The 16,236-nt window shown below is 43.6% G+C and overlaps 1 protein-coding gene across 3 annotated transcripts in view; it reads left to right on the top strand.

Moving 5' to 3' along the window:
• CSK (C-terminal Src kinase) overlaps positions 1–14,388 on the top strand; it is a 33,819-nt gene extending 19,431 nt beyond the window's left edge. For all 3 annotated transcript variants that reach the window (XM_042476499.1, XM_042476500.1, XM_042476498.1), the window contains exons 5-13: positions 222–441; positions 4,691–4,784; positions 4,890–4,955; positions 5,760–5,859; positions 6,602–6,692; positions 9,406–9,479; positions 10,111–10,306; positions 10,772–10,858; positions 12,988–14,388. In XM_042476499.1, coding sequence (XP_042332433.1) covers positions 222–441; positions 4,691–4,784; positions 4,890–4,955; positions 5,760–5,859; positions 6,602–6,692; positions 9,406–9,479; positions 10,111–10,306; positions 10,772–10,858; positions 12,988–13,170 — 1,111 coding nt within the window. In that variant the 3' untranslated portion in view covers positions 13,171–14,388. The remainder of the gene's footprint in view (positions 1–221; positions 442–4,690; positions 4,785–4,889; positions 4,956–5,759; positions 5,860–6,601; positions 6,693–9,405; positions 9,480–10,110; positions 10,307–10,771; positions 10,859–12,987) is intronic.
• Positions 14,389–16,236: the final 1,848 nt, after the last annotated feature.

A 16,236-nucleotide genomic window follows, 5' to 3' on the forward strand; every position in this document is an offset into this window, starting at 1 on the left:
CAGGGCTCCTTGAAGTGGTGCTACCCATGCTTTAAGTGTCACCTGGCTCCGCAACTCTTAATGACCCCCTTGAAGACAACCCTATTTTATGCACTGAAAATGCTAGAAAAATGGGTTACGGACAAAGTGGGTGCCATGCAAAATGGCAGCAGGTTCATTCTTTTTGTTCCTTTCCTTGCCTCTCCTCCATTCATGCATCTCTCTTTCTCCTTCTTCCCCAGTTGGTTCCATGGGAAGATCACGCGTGAACAGGCAGAGCGGCTGCTGTACCCACCAGAGACGGGCCTCTTCCTCGTGCGAGAAAGCACCAACTACCCAGGCGACTACACCCTCTGCGTCAGCTGCGAAGGGAAAGTAGAGCACTACCGCATCATCTACTCTTCCAGCAAGCTCAGCATCGATGAAGAGGTCTATTTTGAAAACCTCATGCAGCTAGTGGAGGTAAGCTGAAGCTTTGTGGTGATGCTACGGAAGTGTCTTTAACTGTCTTGGCAACATCCTATAGTATCTTAGGATTTGTCATTTTACACAGTCTTTAGCCTTCTCTGCCAAAGAGTGCTGGTGCCTCAGCAAAGTACTGATTCCAGGACTGCATGGGAAAGAATCATGGCAATTCAAGTGGAATAAAAGCACTGTAATTGTGTGGTGTGAATGAGCCCCAGTTTTTGCTCTGTGTCTGGGGAGTCCTTTTTAAAATCCCAGACACAAAGGGAGCAGTGGCAATTCCTGACCGAGGAAAGAAAGCTGGCATCTGCACATGCACAGCACCTGCTGGATTTAAGCTGCTTCCCTAGCAACCTAGCCTGCAATTGTTTGCAAAAAATCTGCCTTGCAAATTTTCCACCTGCTCATTTGTGTTTGTGGCCGCCTGTGTGTATGTTTGTGTTTTGTTTTGTTTCTTGTTAAATCTTGGGTTATAGCACTTTGATGTTCCCATCATCCTGGCTTGTATCCATGTCTGGGAGATGATGGGAGCTGTAGCTGAAGACATCTATAGGGCCCCTGGGCTGAGGCAAGGTGTTATACCTTGGGATGAACAACTGGCTTTCCAGATCTATCTCAGCTGTTGGGGAGACATTATGGGGGATGCAGTCCAAAAACAACAGGAGAGCCAGAGTAGCCCATTCCTGTCATACACAATATGGTTCCTTCTTCTTGTGCAGATGGAATACCACTTGGACTCTCAAGGTTCTGTTCTGTGGAATCCTGGGAGATGTAGTTTACTGAAGTAGTTAGAATTCTCTCCTAGAGAACTCTAGTGCTGAGATTGGGTGGAGTGGTGGTGGACTAAAGTTCTCTAGCAATGACTTTCAAGTCCATCGTTGTTGTTATGTGACTTCAACTGTTAGCCAATTGCAACATTGGCCAACTCCAACAGGAACTATATCATAGGGTTTTCGTTGTCAGATTTATTCAGAAAAAGGGATGCCATTGCCTTCCTATAAAACTGAGAGAGTGTGACTTGTGCAATGTAGGTTTCCATGGCTGAGTAGGGATTTGAACCCCAATCTCTCAGTGTCCTAATCCTGCAAACTACTATACCACGCTAGCCCTCAAAATAGATCCTTCACCAAACTACAAATCCCAGGATTCCAGAGGATAAGTCATGGCAGCTGAAGTGGTATCCAGTTGGTGTAACTTTGCAGTGTGGATACACCCTTGACCATTGAGAGTGGGGGATTCTGGGTCTTGTCATCCAAAAGGTTAGAACAACTTTCCTCATGTTCTAGTAGAGAAAGAGAGGAAACCGTTCTGCTATCTTAGCCTCTCTTCCTGTGTCTTATCTCAGCCCCATGTTTGCAGGGCTGGAGCATACAGATGCTAACTGTTGCACAAGGACAAGCTGAATCTGTGTCTACACTACAGAATTAATTCAGTTTGACACTACTTTAACTGCCATGGCTCAATGCTATGGAATTCTGAGATCTGTAGATTTGTAAGAAATGCAGCCTTCTCTGTCAGAGAGTTGTGAGAGCCAGCATGGTGGAGTGGTTTGAGTGTTGGACTATGACTCTGGTAGACCAGGGTTCGAATCCTGGCTCAACCATGGAAACCCACTGGGTATGCTTAGGCAAGTCACACACTCTCAGCCTCAGGGAATGGCAATGCCAAACCCACTCTGAAAAAACATGCTACAGAACCCTATGATGGGTTCACTTTAAGGTGGCCATAAATGTCATGAAGGCACACAGAAGAGCTCTGGTGCCACAACAAACTACAAATAATAGGATTCCATTGCACAGAGCCAAGTGGTGTCAATCTGCAGTAATTCTGCAATGTGTTAGGAGCCTTATGCTCTGGGTCTGGGAAGGAGAGCTATTCCAAGGGAATTTTTTTATTTCTCCATGTGGCCAGAAAAAGGACTTATGGCTGGCCAGCCTTTCTTTTCCCACCAACTATTGTTAAGTTGTCTGCCAGCTCAGCCACAACCCAATACACAAATAAAGCAGCCTGGTCACAGTCTATGACGCTCAGAGGTGCTAAATGCTTCCTGTGTCTCTCCTCGCTTTGCAGAGAACGGAAGAAGCTCTGAGCGATACCGAAAGTCTCCGAAACAGGTGCAGGGGCCCCTTTGCTTGCGTGCCATGTGCTAGGTGGGAGGTTGTTGGGCAAAGGCAGAAAAATTGGGGTCTGAGTAGGGCAGGATCGGAGCAAGGATGAAGAAGCCTGTTCCTCTTGAATAGAAGCAATAGCCTGAGGGGGAAAATTGAACTCCTTTTTTCTTGGAACTGTGGCAGAGAGAAATGCGAGCAACTCCTCAGGGGTGATAACAGTAAAAATCACAGAATGTGAGCAAGGCACTCTCAGTTGGCTTTTTGGTAAAAGCCATCAGGAGCTCTGCTTAGCTGCAGGATGCCCCCTCGTGGAAGGAGCGTGCCACAGTTGTCTGTTTTGGGGTGCGGCAGATGTCTTGGATTCAAACGACAAGAAAAGAGATTCTGCCTGAACATTAAAAAGACCCCCTTTTTACTGTAAGAGCCATTCAAAAGTGGAATAGATTGCCTTAGAAGCAGGTCATTGGACATCTTTCAACAGAGTTTGGATGAGCATCTTTCAGGGTGCTTTGGTTGTGTGTTGTTGCATGGCAGGGGGTTGAACTAGATAATCCTTTGGGGTCCCTTCCAGGTCTAAGATTCTCCATGTATTTTTATCCAGCATCTCTCTCAAAAAACAAACAGATTTGAATAATAAATAATTCACACAGCTACCCCTGCATGTTTTCTGTATTGTGAAATAATTCATACAGTTGGCCCTCTACAGTTGCGGCTTTGACTTTTGCGGATTTAATTATTTGCAGCTTTGATCTCTTTAGGAATCTCAAAGTCCTCCAGTGCAATTCAGCTGGAAGTTATATGTTCCTAGAGAAAACACTTCTCTAGGCATTTGTAGGTCCTCCGACATTATTCTGTGATCAATATCTGGCAGATATTGACCATAGAGGTGCACTGGGGGACCTGGAGATTCCTAGAGAGTTGTTCTCTTAGGTAAAAAGAAGAGTGTTTTTTTACTTGTGGTTTTTCCACATTCATGGGCATCCTTCACCCTTAACCCCAGCGAATGTGGAGGGACCACTGTATTTAATATTAACAGGTTGCAGAAAGATAGGTTTAAGAACATTAAAGGTTTCTTTTTGGCAACTGTTTTTTAAATTTTTTAGATATAAAATAAATATTACACTTAAATGAGAATTTACGTACAAAATTTGTTAAGATATAGACTGGTTATTTGTATGGAAATTAAAAGTAAAGAATATTGCAAGTTGAAACGTCTAAGAGGAGGATATACTATCTGTTGTTTTTAAAAGATGTAGTGTTTGGTAGTTTTTCATATATAAAAAACCCAAACAGATTTGGAATGTGTGTTGTGTGCTTTCAAGTCATTTCCGACTTATGGCCACCCTAAAGTGAACATATCATGGCGTTTTCTTGGCATGTTTCTTCAGAGAAGATTTGCCATTGCCTTCCGCTGAGGCTGAGAGTATGTGACTTGCCCAACTGATTTCATGGTCAAGCAGAAATCAAACCCTGGTCTCCTGAGTCATAATCCAACACTCAAACCACTGCATCATGATAAAACACAGAAACATATACACATATCACAGACTAAAAAGATAATATAATTCATTGATGTGTTTAAAAATCCAAGTAAATATATCACCAGAACCAAGATATTGACTCCATTAACTCAAATAGTTTCCCCATTGAAAAAGTTACAAGTTGAAAGCCATCGGAAAGCAATTTCTTTCCATCCCCCCAGCCCATCTTTCTCCCTTACTTGTATATATTGGAGGACATCTTCAGAAATGGTAATCTATTCTGACAGGATCTGCAGGTAGGCAGGAAAAGGGTCCAAAACAACGCAAGACACAAAACAACAATAGTACTGACACTCACATCTGGTATAACTGAACTACTAGGCTACACTTACTAGGCTGGATCCACACTGCAACCCATTTTATATGCTAACCTGGGGAAAAGCCCAGTTGAACTCAGCTGGACTTGCTTCCAAGTGGGCAAATGTAGGATCCAGTTGCAATTTGGCTAAGCTTTTGTCCTATTCCAATCTGAGTTTTTGTTTACCAAGGACTAACCTGTCTCATAGATTGCAGTGAGCATAAAACATAACCTTAATCTGGGATCCAACCCCATAAAGTATTCTTAATTCCTTTGACTCTCATCTTCCTTGGCAGCATTACACTTCAGATGCTGATGGGCTCTGTACCCGCCTTATCAAGCCAAAGGTCATGGAGGGCACCGTGGCTGCTCAGGATGAGTTCTCACGCAGTGAGTATCTTCTAAAGACTGAGTTGGTCCTTTTCTTTCCATATCCAACATCCCACAAGAGACCATTGTTTGTTCTGCTTCACCTTTTGCCTCGTGTCTTTCCAGGTGGATGGTCCCTCAACATGAAGGAGTTGAAGCTGCTGCAAACCCTTGGCAAAGGGGAGTTTGGAGGTACGTTGGTCAGTGATGGCATAACCACATTTTTTTTCCTCTGGGCAGCAAGAGCATTCATGCACTGAGTGTGATTTTGTTGTTACACGTTGCTGGGGAATTTTGCTACAGCCAGGATTGAATAAGATATGAAGGGGGGTTTCCATAAAAGCCCGTTTCAAATGAGAGATTAGCTTTAATGTCCATGAAGCTGTCTATATCTCTGAACAAAACCTATTGAATTGTGCTCTTTTTTACCCTGAGCAACTTCAGCAACTTGTATGCTCTAGGACTCCCTGGGATGGGTTGAGGGCAGCAGAGATGTCTGAATTTAAAAACAACAACACAACAGCAACAACAAAGTGGCCAGAAATCCACTTCTCTTTCTCAAGAATAGGTATCTTTTGATTAGCATCAGTACAAGTAACATCAGTACAAGGAGGTCTTGCAACCTATAGAAAAGGAAAACTGTTGTATCTGAAGGCTTCCGGAAGCAACAACTTGCTTTCTTTTTTGTCCAGGAAAAAGGGTCAAGGTGGGGGTTCAAGAGGTGCCAAGCACCAGAAAATGGGCCCCATGCAACCTCAGGCACTTTGCCCACCCCTGCTGAATCAAAAGAGACTTGTTGTTGTAGTCTTGGGACTGGTTTTCCCACACTCCAGTGGAGCAGCACGAAGTTGGGCTCTTTAACAGGTTGCTGTTGGAAGGCATATACTGGGTTTAATCGATCCATGGTCTAGTCCAATGGGGAGGTCTCCTTGCTCACGTATTTGTCACCTCTCAGTCTCATCCCACCCTTCAACCCGTCGTTCTCCTTCTTTGCAGATGTGATGCTGGGCGAATACCACGGGAACAAGGTTGCCGTGAAGTGCATTAAACATGATGCCACCGCACAGGCCTTCCTGGCTGAAGCTTCAGTAATGACGTGAGTGCTGGGTCTTAAGAAGAAGGGGGTTAAAAGTGAGATGCAAATTTAGTCTAAAGTATAGATAGCGATAGGAAACTCTTGCTCAGATCTATTATAGTATGATGTTGTTTCCTTTCTTTAGGGTGGGATGTGTGATTGCAGCCTTGGGGAAGATGAGCCTTCTGCCTTACCCCAGTGGCACGGTGTGGGGTGGTGCTGCCAGGGGTGTTCTCCTTCTCTGTGATGGTGGAAGTCTCCTCGCAAAGGGTGTGTTCGAGCTTCCCTACCCCATAGGGGCAGGAGAGCCCTGACCGAGTGTCTTCTGAATTTTCAGCATGGGGGCCAAAGGCCAATATTCCTCCCAGCATCCCCCTTTGCAGGCTACACTACACAGCAAAGCATCAAGCCCAAATATCTCCATTTTCCTTTGCAGGCGTTCCAGAAATGGTGAGAGAAAGTGACATTGCATTACTTCCTATCACCATTTTGAGAGGGACTGCAGAGGCAAATTTGGGTTCTGGGGTGTTTATGGCCATGAAGTGGAAGTGTTGCTAATTTTCATACATTTGGGAGGCTTTCTATGTGATTTTGGGATGAAAGGGTCTTGAAATTTAAGTTATGGGGGACTGGTGGGGTGCTTTAGGGGCCACAAAAGTGGAATCCAGAGGTGCACCGTGCTCACCCTTGTTTCTTGGCAATGTCACTGTCGTACTTGACTTCCACTATCCTTTTTTTATCCTTGCCCTCTATCTCATTGCAGACAGCTACGGCACAGTAACCTCGTGCAAATGCTGGGGGTGATTGTGGAGGAGAAAGGTGGCCTCTACATTGTCACAGAGTACATGGCCAAGGTAAGAACTGATGGGATCCTTGTTGCTGCCAGCCAGAGGACTTGAACTGCTGTCCTAACTAAAACATTCTTGTCTGGTAAGACTTTTAAGAGGGAGCTCAGCTGGATCAGACCAAAAGCCAGTCCAACATTGTGTTATTCCAGATGCCTGATCTCCTCAAGTCCCGGCAGATGTGACTTCTTCTTCCTTAGCCTTCTCTCAGAGCTGGAGCAAGCAGCTGAGCTTTTCTCCCCTCTTTTCCCTTTGCATCCCTTATTCCTTGTGTGTCATGACCTACATTTTGGGGTTGTCTTGTTTTGAAAAAACTACTCTGGGAGCATTATTTTGGCTAAAAGTGTGGGGAACAAATGTGATTGTTAAATTGAATGATGATGATATGGTGATGAGAATAATAAATTTGATTTCTTACTTGCCTCTACCCAAGCTGGTGGCGGGATACAACATGGGACCAAAATACACTGCAGAAATAATCCAGTTTGAGACTACTTTAACTGCCCTGTCTCAGTGTTCGGGGATCCTAGAAATTATAGTTTGTTATGGCACCAGAGCTCTGTGACAGGGAAGGCTAAGTGTCTCACAAAACTACACTTCCCAAAATGTTCTAGCATTGAGCCAGGACAGTTAAAGCAGTGTCAAACTCAATCATTTATGCATTGTGTTTTGGACCATGGATTGAAACACATAAAACCATTTAAACACATTGGTTAAGACACATAAACACAAGACATGTTAAAATTATAAAACGTGAGATTAAAAATATACCAATTTAAAATTCATAGCTGAAAATCAAGTGGGTTGGCCTGCCAAAAGAAGTAGGTAGGTAAGTCTGGACAACCCATAGCCAGGTTTACATCCCTGTATGGGGCTTGTCTTGAGGCTTTCAGTTCTGACTCTGCAGGAATGGATGGCTTTTTAAAGCACTTATACCTGTATTTCTTCCACTTTGTGAGTGTCCTCCTTTCTCTATTACACACAGTTTCCAAGCTTGTAGGTGTAGCTGTAGGGAAAAATGGATGTGATCCCTGGATCCTTAACTATCATCATTTTGCACCTGCCCTCTTAAAAGGCAGGAGTTTTACAACTCCAATAGCTAACTGGACCACAGCTCTCTCATTTACTTCCAGAGTAAAGTTCTGAGAGCATGTAAATACTCTCTGGTACAAATAAAGGAGTACCATTTAGTGTCAAGAGTGCTAACAGTATTCACATGAATAACTGCTTTGTAGGCAAGCCTGGACCTAGTGTGGTGTAGTGGTTTGAATATTGTACTACAACTCTGAAGACTAGGGTTCGAATCCCAGCTCAGCCATGGAACCCCACTGGGTGACCTTGAACAAGTCACATTCTCTCAGCTTCAGAGGAAGGCAATGGCAAACACCCCTCTGAAGAAACTTGAAAAACCCTATGATAGGTATGCCTTAGGGTCACCGTAAGTCAGAAATGACTTGAAGGCACACAACAACAAGAACAGCCAAGCCTGGCCTGCCATACTCTAGCCAAGGAGCAAATAATGAAATGTGGGTTAAAGCACCATATAACTTGCCTGGTAGCATTTCATCTCTCATTGTTTAAATTTGCAATTCACATGGCATAAGCAACAATCCGTATTCACCAGTTACCATTTCAGTGATCAACAGACACTGATAGCTCCTTATTGATACTGCTTTCAAAGGCAATTTTCTTTGTTCCAACTGTAGTCACTAATGGGTTGGGGGCTGCATTTCACCATCTTGTATTTTTTATTCCCCTCTCGAACTGGTGATGTTCTGCCTCATTAGCAAAGCCCTGCTTCTCTGCCATTCTGTTGGCCATAATTGTCAGCCCCAGAAGGCCGTATTATCTGACTGATATACATATATGCGCAGCCTCCCACCCAGTAATAGCTGTTATACAGAAGCGGTAGCTTCCAACCATTACCTACTTGCTTGTTTTCTTTCTCAGATTCTGCAGAAATAATACTTTCAAAGTGCAGGAGGGAGTGCTATTGAAATCACTGGGGCTTACTCTGAGTAGATCTGCATTGGATCATCCTACATAAAGCTTCAAAGGGCTAGGAGTCATTGAAAACTAAGCTCAACTCTTCATTAGATCAGGTTTCTCCAGCTCTCTAGGGGAATTTAGGGGGAGGTTAAGGGGAAGTAGAACCGACTTTTCATAATTAGCTTAGGAAAAAACAGTGGAGATAGGATATGGTATAAAGAGGTTAGGACAACCAACATGCTGTAGTGCTTTAAGCATTGGACTGTGACTCTGGAGACCAGGGTTTGAATCCCTGCTCAGCCATGGAAACCCACTGGTGACCCTTGGGCAAGTCACGCTCTCTCAGACGCAGAAGAAAGTAGAGGCAAGACAAAGCTTGGCAAGAAGACCCTGTGATAGGCTCTCCTTAAGAGTCACCATAAGTCAGAAATGACTTGAAGACACACAACACACACAGAGTTTGCCTGCACCCCTTCATGCCTCAAACCTATCCTCAAAATGGAAGCAGAAGAGTCACTAATGGGGGACGGCTTGTAGCTGAAGCCCAAAGAAATGTTGCAAGTCTCTTGTTTTTCATAGGAAGAGACGCCTCACCTCAACCTTATTATAGGTTGTGAATTTTCTAATTGAGGATGAGGGACAGCTTTATTCTGAGTTTCATCACCCCCTTCCTCCTTCAGGACTTGCAGTATTAATCTTTCCTCTTTCCCCATCCTTTTGTTTTTGTCTGCAGGGAAGCTTAGTTGACTATCTTCGCTCCCGAGGGAGGTCTGTGCTAGGGGGAGACTGCCTGCTGAAGTTCTCCCTGTAAGTATGACTTCTAGGCTGGTTTGTCTCTTTGTAATCCTATATATGGATATGTAAAGATGACTACTATGTCATCCCTAAGTCTTCTCCAAGCTAAACATGCCCAGCTCCCCCAGTCATTCCTCATAAGACTTGAATTCCAGATCTTTGATCTCCTTAGTTACCCTTCTCTGGAAGTATTCCAGGTGAGGTCAGACCAAAGCCAAATAGAATGGCACCACTACTTCTCTTGATCTGGACATTATGTTCCTGTTGATGCAGTCTAGAATTGCATTGGCTTTTTTTGGTTGCTTCATTACGTTGTTGACTCACGTTTTGGTTGTGGTGTACTAAGACCCCTAGATCCTTTTCGCATTTACTGCTTTCAATCCAGGTATCTGTGCATTTGTCCTATATTTGTGCATTTCATTTTCCTTGCCTAGATGTAGTAGCTTCCATTTATCCGTATTGAAATTCATTTTGTTAGTTTTGGCCCAGTTCTCTGATTTGTCGAAATCATTTTGAGTTCTCCTCCTGTCCTCTGAGATATTAGCTAGTTTGGTGTTGTCTGCAAATTTGGTTTTCAGAATTGATAAGCATTGACAACCTCATTTTCTGAGCACTGGCCTATATGTTCCTTCTCTCCCTGCAGAGATGTCTGTGAAGCTATGGCATATCTGGAAGCAAACAATTTTGTTCATAGGGACTTGGCAGCACGGAATGTACTGGTCTCAGAGGACAATATTGCCAAAGTCAGTGATTTTGGGCTGACGAAAGAAGCTTCATCTACCCAAGACACGGGCAAGCTACCGGTGAAATGGACAGCACCAGAAGCACTTAGAGAAAAGGTCTGTGAAAGTGACACAGTGGTCTTTCTCATGTATTGACTAAGCTGTTGTGGACATTTGCACAATTATGCATGGACTGAGGTGGCCTCTGATGGGCCTTACATAGTCAAACAACTTTCAGCTTGTTTTACCACAAGCATTGGGAAACATTTTGCAGCCTAAGAGCTAGATTTGGTTTCAGAGTTCTTGGGGGGTCACATTCCTGTGGAAGGAGTATAGCCAAAGGCAAAACCTATTATTGTGTACCTTTGTTTTTGTCTCAAGGCGAATCTATCACATGGTTTTCTGGGACTAAGAGTATGTGACTCACCCAAGGTCATCCAGTAGGTTTCCATGGTCATATCATATGGGACAACGCGGTCTCTTAGATACCCTGGTCCCAAGTCGGGTGCGCATGTGTGTCTTTCTACTGTTGGCAACTGTTTCTCTCAGTGATGGCTTGTGTTTTGTTTCTACTCTTGGCAGAATTTTTCAACCAAGTCAGATGTGTGGAGCTTTGGGATACTTCTCTGGGAAATCTACTCCTTTGGACGAGTGCCTTACCCAAGAATTGTAAGTTAAGCCTGCACAACTGGGCTTTCATGGGGGTATGTATGAAGGAAATAATATTATCCATCCCCCACACAATGTTTTTTTGTTTTGTTTTGGTTTTTTTGCCATCAGTAACTTTAGTGATCCTTTTCCCAGGGCAATCCCCTTGTCTGCCTGGTTAAACCTTGGGAAAATGACAGGAAAAGAAATGGGCAATAATGGCATGGGTGGCTAGTTCAGAAATCAGATAAGTCTCCGAGTGGCAGGCTAAAACTTTGTTCAACCACCCACACTGTATGCATAAGCCAAAACACCTTCCCATTTTTTGGCCTCTTCAAAGACAGTAAAATTGTTGCGCTTTTTGCCTGATTTTTCATGGATGTGAGAGAAGGGGTTTGTGAGTAGGAAAGCAAAATACTGTTACCACTGCCTGGAAGTCATGCCAGCTGAGAGGTTTCCCAAAAGGCTTCTGAAGCATGCATCATGAATTGGTTAGCCCAATAAAGACAATGTTGTTATGACATAGACTTCTGGGGAAAATATGGTGTCCATTCAATGGAGCTCTGGATGGTAGTAAGTTCCACCCACCAACTTACATTTTGTGCCCCCTGCCTCTAAATTTTGCCCAGTTGGCTTTGTCTCATATTCATTAATTATTGTTAAATTAATGTACAGTGGGCCCTTGGTACCCACTGAGGTTTGTTTCCAGGACCACCCCCCCCCCCCCCCGTGAATACTAAAATCCGTGGATGCTCAAGTCCCATTAAATACAATGGGGTAGTAAAATGGTATCCTTATATAAAAAAGCAAAATCAAGATTTTTTTTAATTCATATATATTTTTCAATATTTTCAAACCGTGGATACTTGAATCCATGGATACAGGAGGCCAGCTATATTACTTATTCCATTTATGTTCCATCCATTCTCATAGGAGTTCAGGGAAGCTAGCAATCTATGTAAAACCACACTGTTAAAACACCAGATGACAACTACTGTATATACTCAGCTGTAAGTCGACCTCTTGTATAAATAGAAGACAGGTTTTGGGGCCAAAATTATGGATTTTGATATGACCTGTGGATACGTTGAGGGTAAAATTGAAGGGCGTGAATCAAAAAACGTAATGGAAAACGATGGCAAAGAAGTTAGAAAATTTCAGCCGGCATGACTCTGTTCAGCCTAAAGGTTGGATGGATGAGGAAGAAACTAGTAAATTATGGCTGTGTGATATGTGGAAGAGATGCTCAGACACAGGCAGGGCTATGAAAATGTGCACATGTCAAAAAGGATGAAAAGGCAAAGCACAGAAAATGGCAACTAATATTAGCAGTCATTATAGCCTTTAACTTTAATGTGATTAAAGTATAGTACAGTGGTCCCTCCATATTCACTGGGGTTAGGGGTGAAGGACCCCAGAGAAGTGGAAAAACTGCAAATAAAAAAACACTATTCTTTTTACCTAAATGAACAGCTCTCTAGGGATCTCCAGGGCCTCCAGTGCAACTCTTTGGTCAACATCTCCCAGACATTGGCTATAGAATTGCGTTGGAGGACCTACAAATGTCTAGAAAAGTGTTCTCTCGAGGAATCTCGAGGTCTCCAATGTGATGTCTGGTGGATGTTGGCCATAGATTCTTGCTAGAGGATGAGATATTCCTAGGAGATCATATTAATCAAATTTGTGAACAATCAAAACCACAAAAGTCAAAGCTGCAAATGTGAAGGGACGACTGTACTTACATTAACCCATGGATAGGCACAAAACAGCAATACCTTTATTGGATCAACCAAAACGCACAAAATACCTGATGCAAATTTTCGAAGCTCCACTGGCTTCTTCATCAGACTAAGGTGTGAAAAGTGTAATACAGTGGGCCCTTGTTAACCACTGAGGTTTGGTTCCAGGACCCCCTATGGATAACAAAATCCATGGATGCTCAAGTCCCATTAAATACAATGCCATAGCAAAATGGCATATATAAAATATAATGTATAATGTATAAAATGGCAAAATCAAGGTTTGCTATTTAGAATTTATACTTTTTTGAGTATTTTCAAGCCATGGCTGCTTGACCCCGTGGATAAAAAAAATTAGTGGATAAGGAGGGCCAACTGTACCTTAAGGAATTTGTTTCTCTGCTTTTGCAGCCTCTGAAGGATGTAGTTCCTCGCGTAGAGAAGGGGTACAAAATGGACGCTCCCGACGGCTGCCCGCAGATTGTCTACGAGGTGATGAAAAAGTGCTGGAACTTAGATCCTACTCACCGGCCGTCCTTCCACCAACTACGGGAACAGCTAGAGCATATCAAAGCCAGTGAGCTTTACCTGTGAGGTAGACGGGAGGGCGGGCTTTTCTTCGGACGCGCCTTCTCCATCACTTCCTGTGATCCCCTCCTGTGCACGTGTGTCGGGGTAGGGCTGGGCGAGGGACTGAGCGAAGCGATGTTATTATTATTATTTTCCAGGAATCCGAATTCCTCCACTCAAGGGACTGTACTTCAAGAAACATACGGGACTTATGTGCATAGTCTCCCCCCCTGCCCCGGCTGGTGGGTGGGGAGATGGTTAATTCCTCCTCCTTCAAGGATGGCTTATCTTTTTAGCTTTTTAATTTTTCCCCCCTCCAGCAAAATCATCTGAAGATGCACACAAGAAAGAGTTTGTGAATTTGATTTTGTTGGGTCTCTGGTCCGTAATAAAGAGAGAGAGAGAGAGAGAAAATCTTGGAGTGACCACCCCATCTTCCTATTCTTTCCCGCATCCCATAGAAATCCCCAATTCACCGGGGAAGGGCATGACAACATTTTAGTAGCATGTTCTTCACCTTCCCATCCCAAATTCCACCCTGCAAACCAACCTCCTGCATCCCAACCCTTGTCTACCTTCCACTTTTTTTGCTTCTCCCTTGGAACCAGACTTGGTGCCTTCAGTTCCTACAGAGAGGAATAAGAAGGCCACGTAATGCCAAAACAACACCAGGAGGAGAGGTGGGCAAGGAAGACTTTTTGGGGTGGCATGAATGTCCTCCCCATCTCAGTACTTCTCCAAACATCTGGAAATACCCAAATGTCCAATCCAGTATCCTTATCCCTGACTTTTTTTTAAAAATGTTTTTTGTTCAATTTTTTTATTTTTGGTTGATTTTTTATTATTATTATTATTATGTCAAACTGCACCAGGAAATCAGCTGTTTTGCTGGGTTTTATTAAAGTTTTTTTTTGGGGGGGGGAATCTTATTTTTTAATGTAATGGTTAAAAATAATGTTTAAACACACATACACACACACATACACGCAAACACAAAGACACCTGCTCTCAAACTTGGTAAACTCGCCCCACTCCTTGACCAAATGTAGGTGGGGCGAGTTTAAAACTGCAAAGCCACCGTGGACAACTGTGGGGTTGTATTTTTTTAAAATTTTTGCTTCAAACAGTGTTTGCATGCTGTCTCCAGAGGCCTTTTCCAGTCCTGTCTAGTGCTTTATGCTCATATAATGCTGCCAACTGTGAGATTAAACTGTAATAAAACCATTCCATACGAACACATTACCTAACCTGCTTCAGCTCTGATCTTTTCACTGGGTTTGCAGTACTTTGGAGGAGGCTTGTGGTTTTGTGTTAGCTGCTGGTTCATTGTTATTGTCGTTGCTGTGTGCCTTCAAGTCATTTCTGCTTACGGCAACCCTAAGGTCACAGAGTGGCACGCTTCTCTCTCTGGTTGTTGTCATGTGCCTTCAAGCCATTTGCAACTTACGATGGACCTAAGGTGGACCTATCATGAGTTTTCTGGGGCTGAGAGTATGTGACTCGCCCAAAGTCACTCAATGGGCCTCCATGGGTGAGTGGAGGATTGAACCCTGGTCTCCAGAGTTGTCTGCTGGGCTCTGGTGGCACAGTGGTTAAATGCCAGTACTGCAGCCACAAGGTTGTGAGTTCGATCCCAGAGCTCCAAGGTTGACTCAGCCTTCCATCCTTTCGTAGGTCAGTGAAATGAGTACCCAGCTTGTTAAGGGCAATTGGCTTACAGATTGTAAACTGTTTGATTGTGCTGAGTTCACATTAAGCATTATAGAAATGTAAATGGTATTGCTAAATTACACCACACTGGATCATAGAATTATAAAATTGGAAGGGGGCCCAGCTAGAGCATCCTCAATAGATAGCTATCTAACCTCTTTTGAAGATGTCCAGAGAAAGAGACCCCACTACTTCTCTAGGTAATTGGTTCCATTCCCGAACAGCTCTTATCGTCAAGTTCCTTCTAATGTTTAATCTCCCATAATCCGTCACTTTGATGAGAAGGCCCCAAATCCTCTACCTCAGGTGTGAAACGTATGCCTATGATTCATTTAAAGAGTGAGCAGCTTCATAGGGGGCAGGGTCCAATTTGCCCCTAATCACTCTGTGGGTCACACAAACACACCTCACAAACAGCAAGTCCAAATAGCTCCCTTTTCCTTTGCAGTCCCTCTCAAAATGGATGTCGCAGCACATCCTGTTGCCATTTTGAGAGGGACTGCAGACGAAAATGGAAGTTTTGGGATAGTACAGGGTTCTGGAATGCTTGTGGGGCTAGCTATATATACATATTTGATGCTTTCCTGCAGTTTTGCAGGGTTTTCTTTGTGAAATTGCCCCCAAATCATGCTGAAATTTTAAAAATTGCTCAGTTAGGTGGCCTGATGGGGGATTCAGGGGCCACATAAGAAGTATCCAGGGACCATATGTGGCCCAAAGGCCACATGATACCCACCTAAGTTTAAAGAAGTTTAAAGAATCCTGAGTCACAGGGTTAGGAATCATACAAAGGTGACACATGTTAGGTCAGATTATTTGTCCATTAAACTCCCAGAATCGTCGCAATGAACAAATGATTATTGTCACTAATGGGCAGCAGGCCTTTAGTCTTGCCGTGTGTGTGCGCATGTTATTTGCCTTTAAGTCATTTCTGACTTATGGTGAGCCTATCACAGGGTTTTCTTCACAAGTGTCTTCAGAGGGGGGTTGCCATTGCCATCCTCTGAGGCTGAGAGACTGTGACTTGCTCAAGGGGCAGAACGGGAATTCGAACCCTGGTCTCCAGAGTCATAGTCCAATATAAAAGCCACCACACCACATTGATCCTTTTTCACTGGAGGCGTGAGGGATTGCTACCTGGAACTAGGAGTGGAAACATATTCACAGTTATTCGATTCCTGATTGAAAAATGGATTTCCTAATACTGTACTCAGGGAAACCTCCTTAGAAAGAATAATATAGGGAATTTGGTGCAGTATTTCTCCCCTAGCATTCACCTATCCCAAATTGTTTTGGGGGAAATTATTCGCAGAAGTTAATGTGGGATTTGTGCTTGAGAGAAAGAATTTTGCAGAAAAATGCCACAGTTTCCAAACAGCT

The sequence above is a fragment of the Sceloporus undulatus genome, chromosome 6 (genome assembly GCF_019175285.1).
Source record: "Sceloporus undulatus isolate JIND9_A2432 ecotype Alabama chromosome 6, SceUnd_v1.1, whole genome shotgun sequence".
Classification (NCBI taxonomy): domain Eukaryota; kingdom Metazoa; phylum Chordata; class Lepidosauria; order Squamata; family Phrynosomatidae; genus Sceloporus; species Sceloporus undulatus.